Source organism: Musca domestica, unplaced genomic scaffold (assembly GCF_030504385.1).
Source record: "Musca domestica strain aabys unplaced genomic scaffold, Musca_domestica.polishedcontigs.V.1.1 47, whole genome shotgun sequence".
In the NCBI taxonomy this organism is placed as follows: Eukaryota; Metazoa; Arthropoda; class Insecta; order Diptera; family Muscidae; genus Musca; species Musca domestica.
This window is the reverse complement of record NW_026712338.1, coordinates 3,146,581-3,163,473: the sequence shown is the minus strand read 5'-3', so window position 1 is coordinate 3,163,473 and position 16,893 is coordinate 3,146,581. Positions and strand designations below refer to the sequence as shown.

The following is a 16,893-nucleotide window of genomic DNA, read 5'->3' as shown; positions in this document are numbered from 1 at the left end:
TTTATCGAGAACACATGCCCAAAAATAGTTCAGGATCGATTATGAAAAATATTGATCCACTGCTTCTCGTACTTACTCCCAAAAGTAAAAATGTTGAATAATAACTGTACTAAGATGTGATATCAGTTTCCGATTTTCTTCAAACTCTCATATCCCAATTAGAAAGACCTCGCGTGCAAATGTGATTTTTCGAGTCACTCCTGCTTCTGGTATCTTAGCCATAAATATCATAAACATAAATAATAGTTTCATAAAATGCAATATTATTTCCCTGTTCTTTTCAAATTTTTTGTACTAACATTTTATCTAATGTAAAGTTAGGATATATAGGTCCATATATTTGGTACATTTTTCCAAAAGTGGTATGCATACACAAGTGGTCAAGTGATGATGGCTTATATCTGAACGAACGCCGACTGAAACTTTCCGTCTTTTTTTCAATAAAATATAAGTTAAAAACTTGGAAACACACCAAAGTGGCTGTTATTCTATCAAATTTCACATTTCACATCGTCATAAAAGCGATCCTAAAATTACTTTGAACAATAAATATGAAATGACAAATGGAATGTTACAAATTGCAAATGAAATCATTTTTAGGTGGTCCCCCGAATTCGACAAAATTGTCCCCTTACGTATGCCCTACGATACGTTACTGTTATAGAAGTGCATTTCTGCAGCACTGGCTAATGAATTGGAATCAAATCAAATATAGAAAAAATGAATGAAAATAGTGCAAATATTTTTAATTTTCAATACAGCCTGAGTTTTTACCAACACCCACGAACATTTGTGATAATTTCTCATTTGACACCTGGCGAATCGTTTAGACGAAAAACCTGTATAGAATATTTTCATTGGATACGATTGAAAAATAAGCGTACCTTTGGTTGTTATTTTGTTGCACAGTGTTCATACTTTATTAAATAGTGACAAGTCCAAAATATATTTAAATTTAACAATTGTTTGTTCTGTCGTTATCTACGTGACTGTGATTGTCATCATTTGTTTGTTTTTGTAAATAAATAATTTCGTCAACATTTTTCTCCGCATTGATATTTTTCAAATGCGACCTTTTCGGTTTCAAGTCTTCTTTCGATGTTTTTATACGTGAATGTATTCCCGTAATAAAAAAAGTAATTAATTCCAGATTTGCTTCAGAAAAATATGTTATGCAACATTTTATAAAGCAAAAATCAGCGAACCAGAAGTCGGCATTGATGCTATTATTTGTACTCGATTGCATTTTTCTGGTAACACGTCTTACTTAATTTCTCTTCAATTTTGCCTTTAAGTAGCACTACACCTTTTTTTGCTGCTGTAATTCGAATTATTTCAGTTGTAATTCGAGAATTCCAATTGTAATTCGAATTTGTATTTCGAATTATTCCCTTTTAAGTAGAATTATTACATTGTAATTCGAATTATTTCAGTTGTAAATCGAATGACTCTAATTGTAATTCGAATGATTCATTTGTAATTCGATTTATTCCATTTGAAATAGGTGAGATTTCTTTTTGTTTTTTTTTTTTTTTTTGTATATTATATATTTTATAATATTTACTATGTTATTTTAATTTCATATATTTCATATATTACTGGCTATATTTTTATTATATTTTTTTCAAAAGGCTAAACGCTTAAAATATAAACATAAAAAAATTGTATTTATTTATACTAAAAATACAAATATTAAAAATGTTATCCACCTTAATATAATTTGTAAATTTTTTGTTAATATTCCGAATTTCAAATGGATTCATTCGAATTACAATTGAAATAATTCGAATTACAAATGGAGATTGACTTTTCAAACTACAATTAAAATGTTTCGAATTACATTTTAAAAAGGTCTAGTATTTCGGGTATGGGATCAGATTTGAAGTGAAATATTGTAAAAATAGTAGACTTTTGCAGGTCCCGAGCTATGGTATTTTGATCTCCCCACAATGGTAAGAATAGAGTCAATTGTAAACTCACTCTGAGAGAACTACCTTGCCCAGAAAGTACAGAGGGAAAAACTAGCAAGAATGCCTAGTTTTCATGGCATTTTTTTCAAATTAACCTGCACATATTGTACAAAGAGTAATGTAGTAAAATATCTACCGATCCAATCAGTATTCATAAACTAATAAGAGGACATTCAACATTTATGTTAAAAAAATGTCAACTCAACGGAACTTTAAGGAAGACCCATACGAATGGAGCTAACAATATTCGATAATAAAAACCTCCAATTAACACAAATGCTAGTTTTTGTAAAAACTGGAAATGTCATTTCTAAAGACTATTATTTTGATGAGTATTGTTACCCTACACCACAAGGTGGTCAGGGTATTATGTCTTTGTGCATTTGTTTGTAATAGACAAAAGGAAACAAGATAGACCCACAGTTTCCTTTGGTGATCTGCACAGTCCGTCTGTCCATGTATTTTTGTAAACAAAGTACAGGTCGCATTTATTGATCGATTCCGATGAAATTTTGCACAAATAATTTGTTTGACCCTAGACAAACCCCTTTGGAATTTAGAGATAATCGGTAAAAATTTAGATATAGCTCCCATATATATCTTCGTCCGATATGCCTTTTATTGTGCACCAAACGTGTAATATCAGCCAAAATAATATGGAATTTAGCACATACGACCAAATTAGGCCTGAAAATAAGTATACCACATTTGATAGAAATCGAGATGGGAGCTATATCTCCCATTTGTATTGTTCATTCGATTTGTTATTGTTGTCCCCCGCAGCCGTAATATGCACACTGTAGTAATGATATTCGGGGAAATATATCAAATACAGCTCAGAAATGTCTTTGCCAAATTTTATCGAGATCGTTTCAGATTTGGATATAGCTCCCGTATATATCTTTATCCGATTTGTGCACCAAATGGATAATACAAGCCCGAATTGAAAAGGCACATATCGATTCAGAGGAAGATATACCTCTCATATATTAGTTCCTTTGGACTTTAAATTATAACTATAATCAGAGTTGGTATCATTTAATTCTCACAAATTCCCCATAAACACTTTTATTTTTTATGCGAAGCTCTACTAAATATGTAAAATAGTGTAGGGTGTTATAAAGTCGTCTTTAAGACTTTGTTTACTGGTTTTCTCTTCCTTTTTGTGTTTTGTTTTGTCTAGTTTATGTCATAACTTTTAATTTTATATAATTTTATATTCAGAGGCATAATCTAACTTAATACCGCATTTTTGGGGGGAAAGTATCAAAGGAAAATAAATAATTGTTAATAATAAATTGTTAATGTAATTAAAAAATATATTATACTCAGATATATAAATTATTTTAAGACTAATAGTGAAATTTGGTGGAAAATATTTGCTCTTTGACACTTTCTGTCTAAAATTAAGTTGTTGCTGTCATTTCCAAATCGAAAAAAGTCCGAAGAAAAATCCATCAAAAGAATAGGAAAATTTTTCGTTTTGTAACATTGATAGAAATATTTCCATGGTATATAATGCCAATAGAAATTACAATTTTACATAAACTCGTGTCAAGTACAACTCTAAGCGCAAAATGTGATTTTAATATTTATAAATACTGTAGAAACAGATAAGTGAAAAAATTCTTAGATTGTTTATAAGTACGGTTTGAGGATTAGAATAAATACCAACGTTATTTTAGTTTACATTACTTCTTTGATTACTCCTTTATGGAGTTTGCGATCGTCCTACCGGATTTTAAACAAATAACTTTACAGCGGCACTTGATTTTGTTATCTTATTAAGTTATTCTCTTTAACGAGAAGAGAACAATATTGCTGTCCTTTTAAAGAATGAGAACTATGTCAAATCGAAAGCAAGATAGAACTATAAATTTAAAATGATGATTTTATAATAACAATTTAAAAGGATGATATATATTCTCATAACTATGGTATTTATCGTTAGTTACGGCCGTTTGAAGTGCCTCAACGAAATAGCGGTTTTGGGCCCTATGTCTCTTTTGATGGATTCCGAATGATTGGAGTCGATCTAGCCATCTCCATCCATCCGTCCTATCTTTCTGGCTGGTGTGCACGATATTTTCCAATCCGGATTGGTCCAAACTAGGTTCATCACGACAATATCGGACCACTCCTTGTTATACCACCACGCATAATAACAAAATTGGGAATTGTATTAACTTTCATGTCAAGGTGTAAAATCAGTACCAGTGTTGAATTCAAATCCGTTCATCCTAGTATTTTTTAGTGTAGGGATATATATGGATGTATCGAAAATACCACGAATGGTTCGGTAGAAACTGGTGTAAAGATGGGGTGAAACGTTGTGCCCAAAAGTCGTGAATTTTATAAGAATATATTTTAAAGATTTCCTGGCAAAAAAAAAAAACATTGAGTGTAAAATTATTTTGGAACTTCGTAGCCAAAAAGAAAAATATTTTCTCATGAACAAAATAATGGATTTATTGTGCATCCTTTCCTTACCATGTATGTTTCAACAATAGTTCCTGAACGAATGAGATATAGACATTTCGGCATTCCAGTAAGCAAGTCCTCTTCCCACAAAAATTAAGTCTACAATTCGATATGGCCCTAATTTTACGGTTCCTCCCGAATTTTAAGGGTCTCAAAGGAGTCCATACATCCCCCCTTCAAGTCGACAAATAAGTAAAAAAACGTTTGTTCTATTTTTAGAATGTACGTTTCATTTTATAACAATCCGCCCGCTACTGGTATTGAACTCGCATTCTTCTGATTTATAATTAATCACACTAGCCATTGTAACGATCATTGAGGGTCAAGGTCAAACCTTGAATCTTCATCAACAAGCCTTCGTATTTTATTATGGTTTTCTTTTTTTTGCAATGCCGAACTCATGACCTGTAGTTATTCAGTAGAACGCCGATACTCTCTGCTGACGTTATTTATTATATGGTAATGTGAAAAGTAAGTTATTTTGTTTTTGAATAACTCATAGTTTTCAATGCCGAAGGCAATTTGCTGATATTCAACCTTACGAAGGTTCCATTTCCGAATTTCCAACTGAATTGGAAAGTTCGAATTGGATTAAAATCTACGTTCTACGAAAACGTTTCAAAATCGGCCAAAGTTTTGACATTAGCCCCATGTAGCGGTACAAACGGTTTGAGGAGTTTTTGAAGGACTTGAGCATATTTTCAACAATTATTCCGTAGATAACAAACTTTCCACATCTCTGTTGGAGGCAAAATGGTTTCTCAGCTATATTAGAATTCACCTCTGTTTATGTTTTACCATATAATCATGTAAACATATATTAAATCTGGTGAATTTAATTTCGTTGAATGAATTAGATTTCGTATGGAAAGTCGAGTCTAAGTTGTTAAAATGTACCTGGAAATGGACTTCACAGCCCTGATTGTATCTAAGCAACAATAAAGTCGTTTTCCCAAAGACCTTAGTCGGATAACATACCTCCTTATTGGCGTGCAGAATAAAAGTTTCACTTTGAGTTTGGTGTTGTAAAAAACACAACAACATGACATTGCCTTCACTGTGGACTGTATCGACTCGGTGTGTTCATGTGGCTGTGTTTTTTGTTCTGCAACACGAAACATAATGTGATGGACAACGAACTCATTCTGCACAGTCTTGTTACCTAGTACGATTTATTATCGATACATCAAATATATATGCTAAAAACTTCCAGAAATATAATATTCTCCCTTCTTCAGGAACACTTTCACTTGGGAAGGTTTTCATTCTTTTGGAAATGAAAACATGTATTTTACCGACCTAAACGACCATTATATATCATCTTCATCAAAAAACCCCCATTTAGTTATGTGCATTCAACAAATACACTTACATACATTTTTATATATATTTTCTTTCTTTTGGTTACGTTTGTTGACATATGTTTTCGAATCGATTCGATGATCAGTGATCGGCTATTTATGATATGTATGATTTGTAGTGTTGCCGTCCCATCAATATAGACCATACAAATAAGGCTTCTTATATAAACAAAATTGTTGATGATTGGCATTTAACCGGCCGCCCTCCATTATAGTATGGGGTTAGGTATAATAACAAAAAACAAAACAACAAAGTTGTAAGAAAATAACTGCTATTTTATTTAAATATTTAAAATAAGTTGATCTAAGTTTTTTTTTTATTGAAACTGCTATTTCTATTGTTAATTTACATCTATTGTTATTATTATTATTATTGTTATATGATACTTGGTCATGATATTAGGTCCGTTTGCGAAAATTTACTTTTTTCATAATATTTTGTAATCATTTCTTTAAAAAACGTAAGTAATACTCGTTTCCTACTATTCTACTCCTAGTTATTATTTCGCTAAGAACATATAAAACATACATACATACGTCCATACATGTATACATACATATAATGCATACGACAAAACATACTCTATGAACACATATATACGTCCGGAAATACGAAAATGACACACCCCCCCTTCTCCCACAATGGACTCATAAATTGATTTGAATTCCCTTTTCGTCTTTATTTGAATGTTTAATTTTATTATTTTATTTTCAGTTCAATACCAGGGTCGTCCCTCAAATAGAATACTTAAAAAATTAAAGCAAAAAAAAAATAATAAAAATTGTTGAGAGTTTTTGGTGATTTTTCAAACATATTTTGAAAAAAAAAAATAAATAAAATAATTAGGGCTGTCATAGAAACCAATTTTGTCACTATTGGTTTTAAAAACGACAAGAAAAAATGATTTGGTGTCATGAAAATCAATGTTATCGGTTTTATCTTCGAATTAGAATTTTATCGGTTTTGGTTGTCATAGAAGCTAATGTTATTGGTTTTGTTATTGGAAATAAACCAAGTTGCTTATAGCATGTTTCCATTGAAAACCGAACAACGTTGTTCGCTCTCAGAATTAGGTACACGAATTAACCCGTTCATACGGCACGATTCGTAATTCATAGTAAAATAATTCATTTTTTCAAAAATTTTGTTTGTTGATTTGAATGGGAATTTATACAAAAATACATGAAATTCTCACTGATATGAATAGAAGAAATTATTGTTTTTCTTCCAAAGAATAATTATATCATTAATTTTACAGTTTTCATTCATGATTTCAACTTTTTGTATTAATTTTGACATTTTGAACATATTTTTGTATTTTTCTATTTTTAAATTTTGATGGAGAGACACTTGTCAACATTTTTTTCTGCAGATACAAACATTTTGAAAATATTGCCTCTTTTGTTTGCAGTTTTCTATGTTTTCTATGTCATAATTTATTTTTTCGATAAATGCTCTCATTTTTTAGGGATGGGACATACATTTTCGTTGTTCTGAGAGTGATTTGATTTGAACTATGTACAAATATGAGTGTTCGCTCAGGAAATTTTGTGTGAAGAATTAAGTAGTTTTTTCATAGTTAAGGGTCAAACAACGAATAGAGAGCGAATCAAGTGCAGTGGAAACGCCACATTAGAGCTGTCACTTTTCATTTGCTTTGGATTTTTTAAACAATTTTAAAGGATATTCAAAGGACTAAAAATGTGGATTTTTTAAACAATTTTTAAAGGATATTCAAAGGACTAAAAATGTGGATTTTTTTTTAACAATTTTTAAAGGACTAGAAACTTGGATTTTTTAAAGGACAATAAACGTGGATTTTTGAAAGAATTTTCAAAAGGATTTTTAAAGGACTATAGACGTGGATTTTTTAAAGAATTTTTAAAGGACTATAGACGTGGATTTTTTAAAGAATTTTTAAAGGACTATTGACGTGGATTTTTTAAAGAATTTTTAAAGGACTATTGACGTGGATTTTTTTGAAGAATTTTTAAAGGACTATAGACGTGGATTTTTTTGAAGAATTTTTAAAGGACTATAGACGTAGATTTTTTAAAGAATTTTAAAGGACTATAGACGTGGATTTTTTTGAAGAATTTTTAAAGGACTATAGACGTGGATTTTTTAAAGAATTTTCAAAGGACTATAGACGTGGATTTTTTAAAGAATTTTTAAAGAATATTCAAAGGACTATCAACGTGGATTTTTTAAAGAATTTTTAAAAGTTATTTAAAGGACTATCAACGTGGTTTTTTTTAAAGAATTTTTAAAAGTTATTTAAAGGACTATCAACGTGGTTTTTTTTAAAGAATTTCAAAAGTTATTTAAAGGGCTATAAACGTGGATTTTTTAAAGAATTTTAAAAGGATATTTAAAGGGCTATAAACGTGGATTTTTGAAAGAATTTTCAAAAGGATATTTAAAGGACCATAAACGTGGATTTTTGAAAGAATTTTCAAAAGGATATTTAAAGGACCATAAACGTGGATTTTCTAAAGAATTTTTAAAGGACCATAAACCATAAATCTGCAAAGCAGCTTTATGAATAAGTTCACAATAAAAAAATTTACTTACGCTGTCTCCGGCAACTCCAGTGGGTTGCTGAAATCTCTAAGAGCTTTTCTCGTCACCTTTTCGGAGCGTTCTTCGTCCAACAACACAAAAACTACCACTGCTGATGCCATCTTACTTTTTTATAGCGACTTATTCCTTTTTTTATTTACTTTACTTTTACAGATATTTCAATGACAAATAAACAAACAACACATGTAAGCAACAAAAGCTGTTTCGAACATTGGTTTTATTTAAATTCGAAATTGACAAAACCAACATGGTTTCATGACACCAAATGAAATCAACATTGGTTTACAAAAATGACAATAAGCAGAACCGACATGGTTTCTGTGACAGCCCTGAATGTTGATAATTTCTCAGCAGAAAGTTTGACTTCCTACAACGTTCAGTGCCATTGGTATACTATTGACTGCGTTGTGGGCATAAAAAGTGATTTATGTTGATTTGAATGAAAACACCTGATGCTCGAATATGAATCATTTTCTATCTACTTGTCGGCATAACCACACAAAACATCGTCGTACCCAAATATTGTGGGTCAATATTCTAAATAACTCTTTAATTCATATATGAAGTAGCTAGGTCTGAGGTCTCTTTAGCAGAAACGTAGGATTAGAATAATGTGTATTTGATGACAGCCCTCCTAAGAGCTGTTGTTTTTATTTTTTTCGCGTGAAGTAGAATTCAGCTCTAATTGAGAAAAAAAAGTAAATTAAGTTGGCCAAAAGTTTCGATACAGGATTGGATTGGATTGTTCGAATTGGTCACCTTTGGCACGAATTATGGCCTTTAAAAAAAAAATGAAACCGTCACATGCTGCCCGAATGTTGCACTGCGGTATTTTGGCCATTCCCGGCGCTTCCCTGAGGTGATCCACACTTTAGTATTTTTTAGTGCCAACCTTACTCCAGACACAATAGTCCGACGGAGATTTTGGTGGCGATTGTGCGCTGAAAATGAAGCGAGGAACCTCATCTTGTAACCATTCTTGGTGGCGCGTGCTGAGTCCTGTTGGAATGTCCAAGGCCTGCGGCCAAAATGTTTGCGTGTCCAAGGCTTTAATACACCCTCCAGAATATTTTCGCGATAATATTCGGTATTTATTTTGATGCCACGGTCGATTAATACGAGCGGAGAGCGACCATCGGCTATTATGGCGGCCCACACCATCACCATGGCCGGCGCTTGAGTTCTGGTGGCAAACCGAAGGTGCACCTTATCAGCTGACCTTTTTGGCAAGTAAACAAGATCATTTTGTTTGTTTACAAACTGTTGGACAACGAACGTTTTCTTATTGGAGAAAACCAAATTCGGCAATTCACCACTTTCGGCCAAGCGAAGCAACTCTTTAGCTCTTTTGAGTCTATTTTCCTTCAACGTCAAGAATAACTTTTTATGTGGAAAGTTCTCACCAAAATGCTTTTGTACGCTTGTAAACAATATAATGAGCTGGCACTGGAATAATTTTAACAGCTGTCGGACGAGTGGCTTAGAAATGACAGCAGTCTGAAATTGGTTGCAGGAACAATAGATGGTATAGCGTTCATATAACGGTACCAACGGCACTTTATGGTATTTGCAAGACCTTAACTACATTCTCCAACAGATTTCACTGATATTTGCAGTTTAAAATAGAACTCGTTCGAATATTAAATCCAGATACTTATATTTTTAAATGTTTTTCCTACCTCATGGTTGAGCGGTAATATTTGCCTATCGGATAAGTTTGTTCAAAACCACGTTATGCGGAGAATGGAAATAAAATCTATTCTTCGAACTGCCGAAGACAACATTTGATTAAAATTCAAAGATTAATTAAAAAAAGATGAGATAATGACGGGTCTATCAAGTAGTTAAAAGGTTGACCTTTGGAGGTCAACAATAATGGGATTAGGCCTGACCATTTTGCAACAACAAAATTCTATGGTATCCCGAACAAACATGCCAACACCGTTCTATTAATAGACAAGGCATGGTCGACGAAGGGGTTTTAACAGACAAAACTAACTTACATGGTTATGCTACTCCGCTCGTGTAAAACGAAAGCATAACAAGTAGAAAAATATGAAAATGTTTATAAGCGCGGTTGTAAGATTTAGAAGATTTTCCAAAAGAATTTTAGTTTTGTGTAACTCTTTGGTTCCTCCTCTATTGAGCTTATGATCTCGTCACTCGGGTAAAAAAAAGTTTTTTGTCAATGGAGTTATTTTTAAAATAACTTCCCAGACAAAAAACAAGGGAACTGATGAGGATGGGTGGCTCTTTCCGAAACCTAGGTATTCCCTGCCTTACTCCCTGGTAAACATTACCATCGTTCTCCGCTAATAAACAAACATTGTTTTTATAAAAAACAACAATAAAGGAATTAAGCCTGACAACAACGGTATTATAAATAACGGAATTATAAATAACTTTAATTATTAATCTCTTTTAAGTTTGCAACCAAAATAGATGTATCTCGAATAGAACCACTAGTAGTGGATATAAAAACTCTTATTAAATTGTATTAATTCCCACAACATCTTGAAACGGTGCCATTTTTCGAGCAAATAAATAGGTTTTAGTAAAAACATTTACTCGAAATAAAATGTCAAATTCAGTCACTTGCTTTGCGATCTTAGGAAAATATGTAAAATCGTTATCTGTAAACCAAAGTATAATTGTTGGTGCACAAAAAAAAAATAACACAATGTTCTTTCTCATTTATTTTGAGGTATGTTTCTGTTTATTTTGGTATTTGATTCTCATTGCTTTTTATCAGTGCTGTAAAAATACACTCTCAATTTGGTAGAATTATGACATGTTTACGTTAGAACTTTTTGTAGGGTTAACCTACTTTGAGAGGATTTATTTGAAGTAAAAATAATGGATATGACAATTTAAATCCAAATCCAGTGGGTTAACCCTCATATATATAAACGTACTGTTAGGGAGGGTATACGTAAAGCCAGTTGAAAGAGAGTCATGGGCCATATGAGATCGGCCAATAAGCCCATCTGACAGCTAAATTTGTTGTTAAAAGACACGATTTGATATTCAAAGAGAGTCAAATCACAATAATGCAAAAACTACTAAGTTTATTGTCAAAAGTTGTCTTCTTGGCCGACCTTATGTAGACCTTGAAAGAAACCCAACTTAAGTCGACCTCGAGTGACTGCATTCGCTTCGTTTTTATTTTCGATAGCCTTAGAAAAACTGAACGACAAAAAATCCTAGGCAAACATGAACCTATTTACAAGAACACATTTTTAATCACTAAAGGACTCCAACCAAACAAACAAATACTAATGCGTATGTGAAATGACCAGTAGATGTGTCTTATCCGTCTATCTGGCTTTAAGGGACATTTGACAAACGTGTATGTAATACTAAAATTTCTCAAAGTGTTACATTTCGAGTGTTAAAAGGAATCTATGTTTTTATTATCCTATTCCGTAAAATGTTAAATTAATTTCATTTGACCTATGTTCTCAATGAACTTCTAACAAATATGTTGTTAGACATTAGTTCTACGCGGCGTCATGAATCGATTTTGTAATTGAATAATATTTATTAGCGAAACTGGTTCGTCCGAAATGACGTAAATTTTTTATTTTAAATTACATATAAAGAATTAAGATCTTCGTTATTTCAGTGAGTCTTTGCCGTTTTAGGGCTGAGAAAAAAGGATTCCGCCGAAACACATCATCTGAAATGTTATGCTTTACCACGAATGTAGATGGTTTTGTTCGTATAAGGTTTGATTAGAATGATGACAATTCATTATGTCTGCTTGCATTGCATTATTGTACACTTTAAACACCTACCTAATCGATCGATCACCCAACCAATCGTTATCTCGCTCTCTGTCTCTCCCATTATGGCTGAAACCACATTCTTTGTAGTCACCCACTTTTCCATTTCATTAATTTCATTTTTCAATACACGAAACCCGACTCTCTTCTCACACACACCACTTCACCATGTTACTAACTCTACTCCTCTCCCAACAACTACTTATTGTACCGCTCTCACTCACATATCCATGCATTTACTTCACATTTTAGTCCATCTTTGATAGTACTTTGATCATCGTTTCACACACATACCAATATAATGTCTTGACTTAATGTGTGATTTTTTTTGCTAATCTTTAATGATATTTACAGAAAAAGTGGACGGATCGTTCTCAAGATCCAGATCTTCGTCGATGTCGAGCATAGACATGTCTTCCGCAGAATCAGTCACCTGTTTGGCATTCATTGAGAGTTACAACAAGAGGAATGGTACGCATTCAATTCTAACTAATTTTATTTCCTTCAATTCTAATGAATTTTTTGTTTTTGTTGTCCTTTGAAGACATGCTATCGGTAGTGCCAACTTTGTGGGTTGGCACTAGTTTTGGTTCCATACTAACGCTGGTCGTTTCCATGCCAGAACGCGAAGTAAGAAAATCTCAGCCAGTTTTGGTCACAATTAACGGTATGTTCTGCTGCTATGTTATTATTAATATTATTGCTATAGTTTTTTATTATTGCAATTTATGACATTTCCGTTTAAAAATTATAGGCGGTCCAGTTTTACGCCTTAAAGGTGCAATAACATCAATGTCATTTTTGGATGCTTTTGGCTCAATAATACCATTCTCTTCTGAACCGTGGCGGGATGACAGTAGGGATGCCAAAAAGGAACGTAAGTATTGTATTTTCCTTACAGTGTGAAAAATATTGATAAAGAATACCCAAACTATTTTTTTACATTTCTCGATGATATAAGGTATACCAAGGTATTTTGCAACACGCTACAAACCCAATTGAAAAACGTCCACCACCTTGCGAACTCTATATTCCGAAATTGGACCGTTCTATGCAAGGGTGGGAACACAAACTGCCAATTCATAGCAAATTCGGATAAAAATCGGGACTAAAAAAAACAAAAAAAAAACACTTATATGGGGACTTATATACATAGCCCATTTTCAATATCAAAATTCCTGCATATCTAAAACACATCTGCGTAAAATGTTATCAACCTACTTCATATCGTTCCGAAGCAAGAGTGATTTCCACAAACGGATGCGCCTCCTAAAACCGGCGTAGAATTCTATGCTGATTAAGAATATATATATTTTTGCGGGATATAAAATATACATTCAGAGTAGTTACAAATGGAATGCCAAACTCAATATATCCTCCATAAAAATATTCTGTTACAGATATCGAATCTTCCATTACAAAATGATGAATTTCCTAACCCATTGTCTACCCGTAATTTTTACAATGGCATGGCTAAATAAATATGTAGAGGGGTTTTGGGTATAGGACTTTTGTCATTTTCTTACTGGTTTTGTATTAAGTTTGTTCTTTTTTACTGATTATGAAACCAAAATTGAACATTGAAAAATGGTCCATACATAATAGCAGACCTATCTTCATAAAATTTACCAGTGAGAGATTCTGTCAGCTCTGAACTGAAAATGTCAAGTAACTCATGATTGAGTTTTAAATTGTGGTCGAAACCTTCAAAATAACGGAAATTAGGAGGCACGGTAACATGGGGCCAATTCAAAATAGTGGAGCAATCTTAAAAAAAATTTGCAAGGTGCGATTATATCGACTCAGAATTCTAAAAGTCAAGTTATACATGATTTGGCTTAAAATTGTGGTCAAAACATTCAAATAACGAAAATAAGGAAGTAACGTTATGTGGGCGCCATATAGCGCCACATATCCGACATGTCCCATTTTAATACCATACATACTAGTAGTAATATATATGTCTGAGCTCCATTTTTGAAGATCTCACCCCAGGATTAGATTCCGGCTCTTGCATCCCTTAATGATATGTAACAAAATATGCCATGCGAAGACTTCAAGCTGCTTATGCAACTACACCTTAAGTTACATATTGATTCTTCTTTTATAGATATTTATCGATTGTTTTATGTTTTTTTACACACATACAGGAACGCCAACAAAAAGTAGCAGTCGGACAAGTCCAACATTTACACCTACAACTGCCAATACAATATCAAATACATCTGGTGGTAATGTGAGTTCCAGTGCCAGTAGCAGTGGTATTAGTGGAAGCGTTAGCACCGGCCTAGATACCATAGCTGATAGACAATATATCGTAATTGCAAGCGAGAAACAAACCAAAGTCTTCGATATTGCAAATCAATGTTGTGTTAATCGCATACAATTTTCGGAAATGGATTTTGCGGTTAAAGCAAAAACTATCACAATGAAAGGTTAGACCTAGACACGACTGCGTTACATACATACTAATCCTACTATTTTCAGATGGAACTTGCCTAGCAACCTATCTTTCAAATGGCCATCTAATGGTTCATAGTCTTCCTAGTCTAAAGTTGTTAATGGATACCGAGTTCTTACCACTTATGGACTTAAGGTGAGTCTCATTGACGACATACATACATATTTTAGATTTAAATTTGTATGTGTAGCTACCAACCGTCATCTAGTTACATCTAACTCTCTCTCCTGCGAAATTAGAATAGAAATATTTGTAACTGACATATCGCTTGTTCTCATTTCTCTTCATTCGCATAGTTTTCAAACCAAATGCAAACAGGGAATTGTGGATCCAATGCTTTCCATATGGGGTCAACAAATCATTGTTCACGAAGATATAACACAGTATGTGTTATACATTTGTTCACTAACCTATTCACTGATGTTACTAATTTCAAATTATTGTTGTTTTGGTCTATCTTTTGCATTTTTTTTTTTTGTTTTTGTCTGTTCTCTCCCTTTCAGAATATCAAAAATATTTTGCTTCAGCAATAAAGGTCATGGTCTGTACATGGCATCACCCACCGAAATACAAAAGTTTACAATATCGTCAGAGTTTTGGTAAGTGCACCGAATCGATCACATATTTTATGTATATTTTTGAGATTACAAGAAATCGGTATCCGCATAGTATCCCACATGCAGCATTCATATTTCCAATTGAAAAATACATAACACATGTCTCGTTTCCGTTTAGTCAATTTATTTTAGATATGATGGGATCATTGTACACGGTTCAAGAGATGCCAGAGCAACCAAAAGAAAGTTTCTTTAAAGGATTGTTTGGAGGCGGCGCTAAGAGTTTGGACAGAGAAGAATTATGTAAGAAGGAACCCAAATAGTTTGATAAATTGTGATTGTATTCTAATTGTTTTGTTTTTATATTTATTTCCCCTATCTCATCATAGTTGGAGAACAAAGTGGGAAGGCGAATCGTTCTATTGCTAAACACATTCCGGGCCCAACACTCGAACAATTAAATCAGAGAGCTTCGACAGCTGCATCTGAAATCAGTCGCGCCCATTTATTGGCAATGGAACGCGGCGAAAAACTTAATATGCTAGAAGAGCGTGCCGAACGCATGGCCAATCAAGCTCAAGATTTCAGCGGCACAGCGCATTCATTAATGCTTAAATACAAGGATAAAAAGTGGTATCAGTTGTAAAATATCTATTACAGGAGCCAATTCTACCACAGTTATTGTAATATTGCTTTTGTAACAACAACAACAACAACAAACACTTTCTACTACATTAAAGTACACTTATTTAATTTCTGTTTTCAAATCGTCATGTTATTTATATATTAAAAAGTAAAATATATTAAACTACAAGAAAAATGTTTTTAATAAAATATAGACCAATAAAACGTGTTACAGATTTACAATGTTTTGTATATTTTATTGGTTAATTTAGGCGATTAGAAGATTTTGCTCGGAATGTTTTATAGCGCTGCTATAGGTATGCATTGGCCGACACCTGTCCTAGGGCCGCTTGGCAAGCGAGCTAGAGTTTTTTAATAATGTTATCAACGACTGTTGGATGTGCATATAACCGATAGAAACGTAAGGTTATCTACTTCCCATTCATCGATGATACAATCGGACATCTTATGTTACCATGAAAATTATATTGGTGTTGATAACACTTTACAAAATTACAGTGGAGCCAGATTCTGTGATTAGATATCGAATAGTTTCAATCGAAATCATCAAATTGCGCCCGACCGCCGACTGATGTATACCCTCAGCCACGAACCTTTTATTTGAATATATATTGAGAAGCGTTATGATTATTCAAATTGTTGAGGAGTGGGCCAATGTTGTCCATTTCATATCTGACCCAAGTCTCATATAAATGTGCCACATTTGGGCTATATCGACTACTTGATTCACCTTAACATGAGAAATGTAGTAATTTTTGGAAAATTAAGAAATGTGCGCGAGGTACCAAATATAGTGGACCGAAGTATTTCACTTCATATAATACTAAAAAAAATATGGGGATGAGCATCTAACTTTTATTTACAAGTTTATGCGAATAATTAATCAACATTTAAACCTTTTTGTGGGGGTGGTACCAAAGGATTGAGCCGCAAATTATAAGAGATATGAATATTGAATATTATGCCCCTTAGTGGTGAAGATACCAAAAGGGGTGGGTCAATATCTATCATCTTCATACCAGGGGCCAAATCACCGCATTCGTCATCGA

The 16,893-nt window shown here is 33.0% G+C and overlaps 1 protein-coding gene across 1 annotated transcript in view; it reads left to right on the top strand.

The window, feature by feature from the left end:
• LOC101895597 (syntaxin-binding protein 5) overlaps positions 1 to 16,066 on the top strand; it is a 103,930-nt gene extending 87,864 nt beyond the window's left edge. The window contains exons 16-24 of the mRNA XM_005179334.4: positions 12,536 to 12,652; positions 12,726 to 12,848; positions 12,936 to 13,058; positions 14,332 to 14,616; positions 14,669 to 14,777; positions 14,939 to 15,025; positions 15,146 to 15,241; positions 15,378 to 15,502; positions 15,589 to 16,066. Of these exons, the coding sequence (XP_005179391.2) occupies positions 12,536 to 12,652; positions 12,726 to 12,848; positions 12,936 to 13,058; positions 14,332 to 14,616; positions 14,669 to 14,777; positions 14,939 to 15,025; positions 15,146 to 15,241; positions 15,378 to 15,502; positions 15,589 to 15,845 (1,322 nt within the window). The 3' untranslated portion in view covers positions 15,846 to 16,066. The remainder of the gene's footprint in view (positions 1 to 12,535; positions 12,653 to 12,725; positions 12,849 to 12,935; positions 13,059 to 14,331; positions 14,617 to 14,668; positions 14,778 to 14,938; positions 15,026 to 15,145; positions 15,242 to 15,377; positions 15,503 to 15,588) is intronic.
• Positions 16,067 to 16,893: the final 827 nt, after the last annotated feature.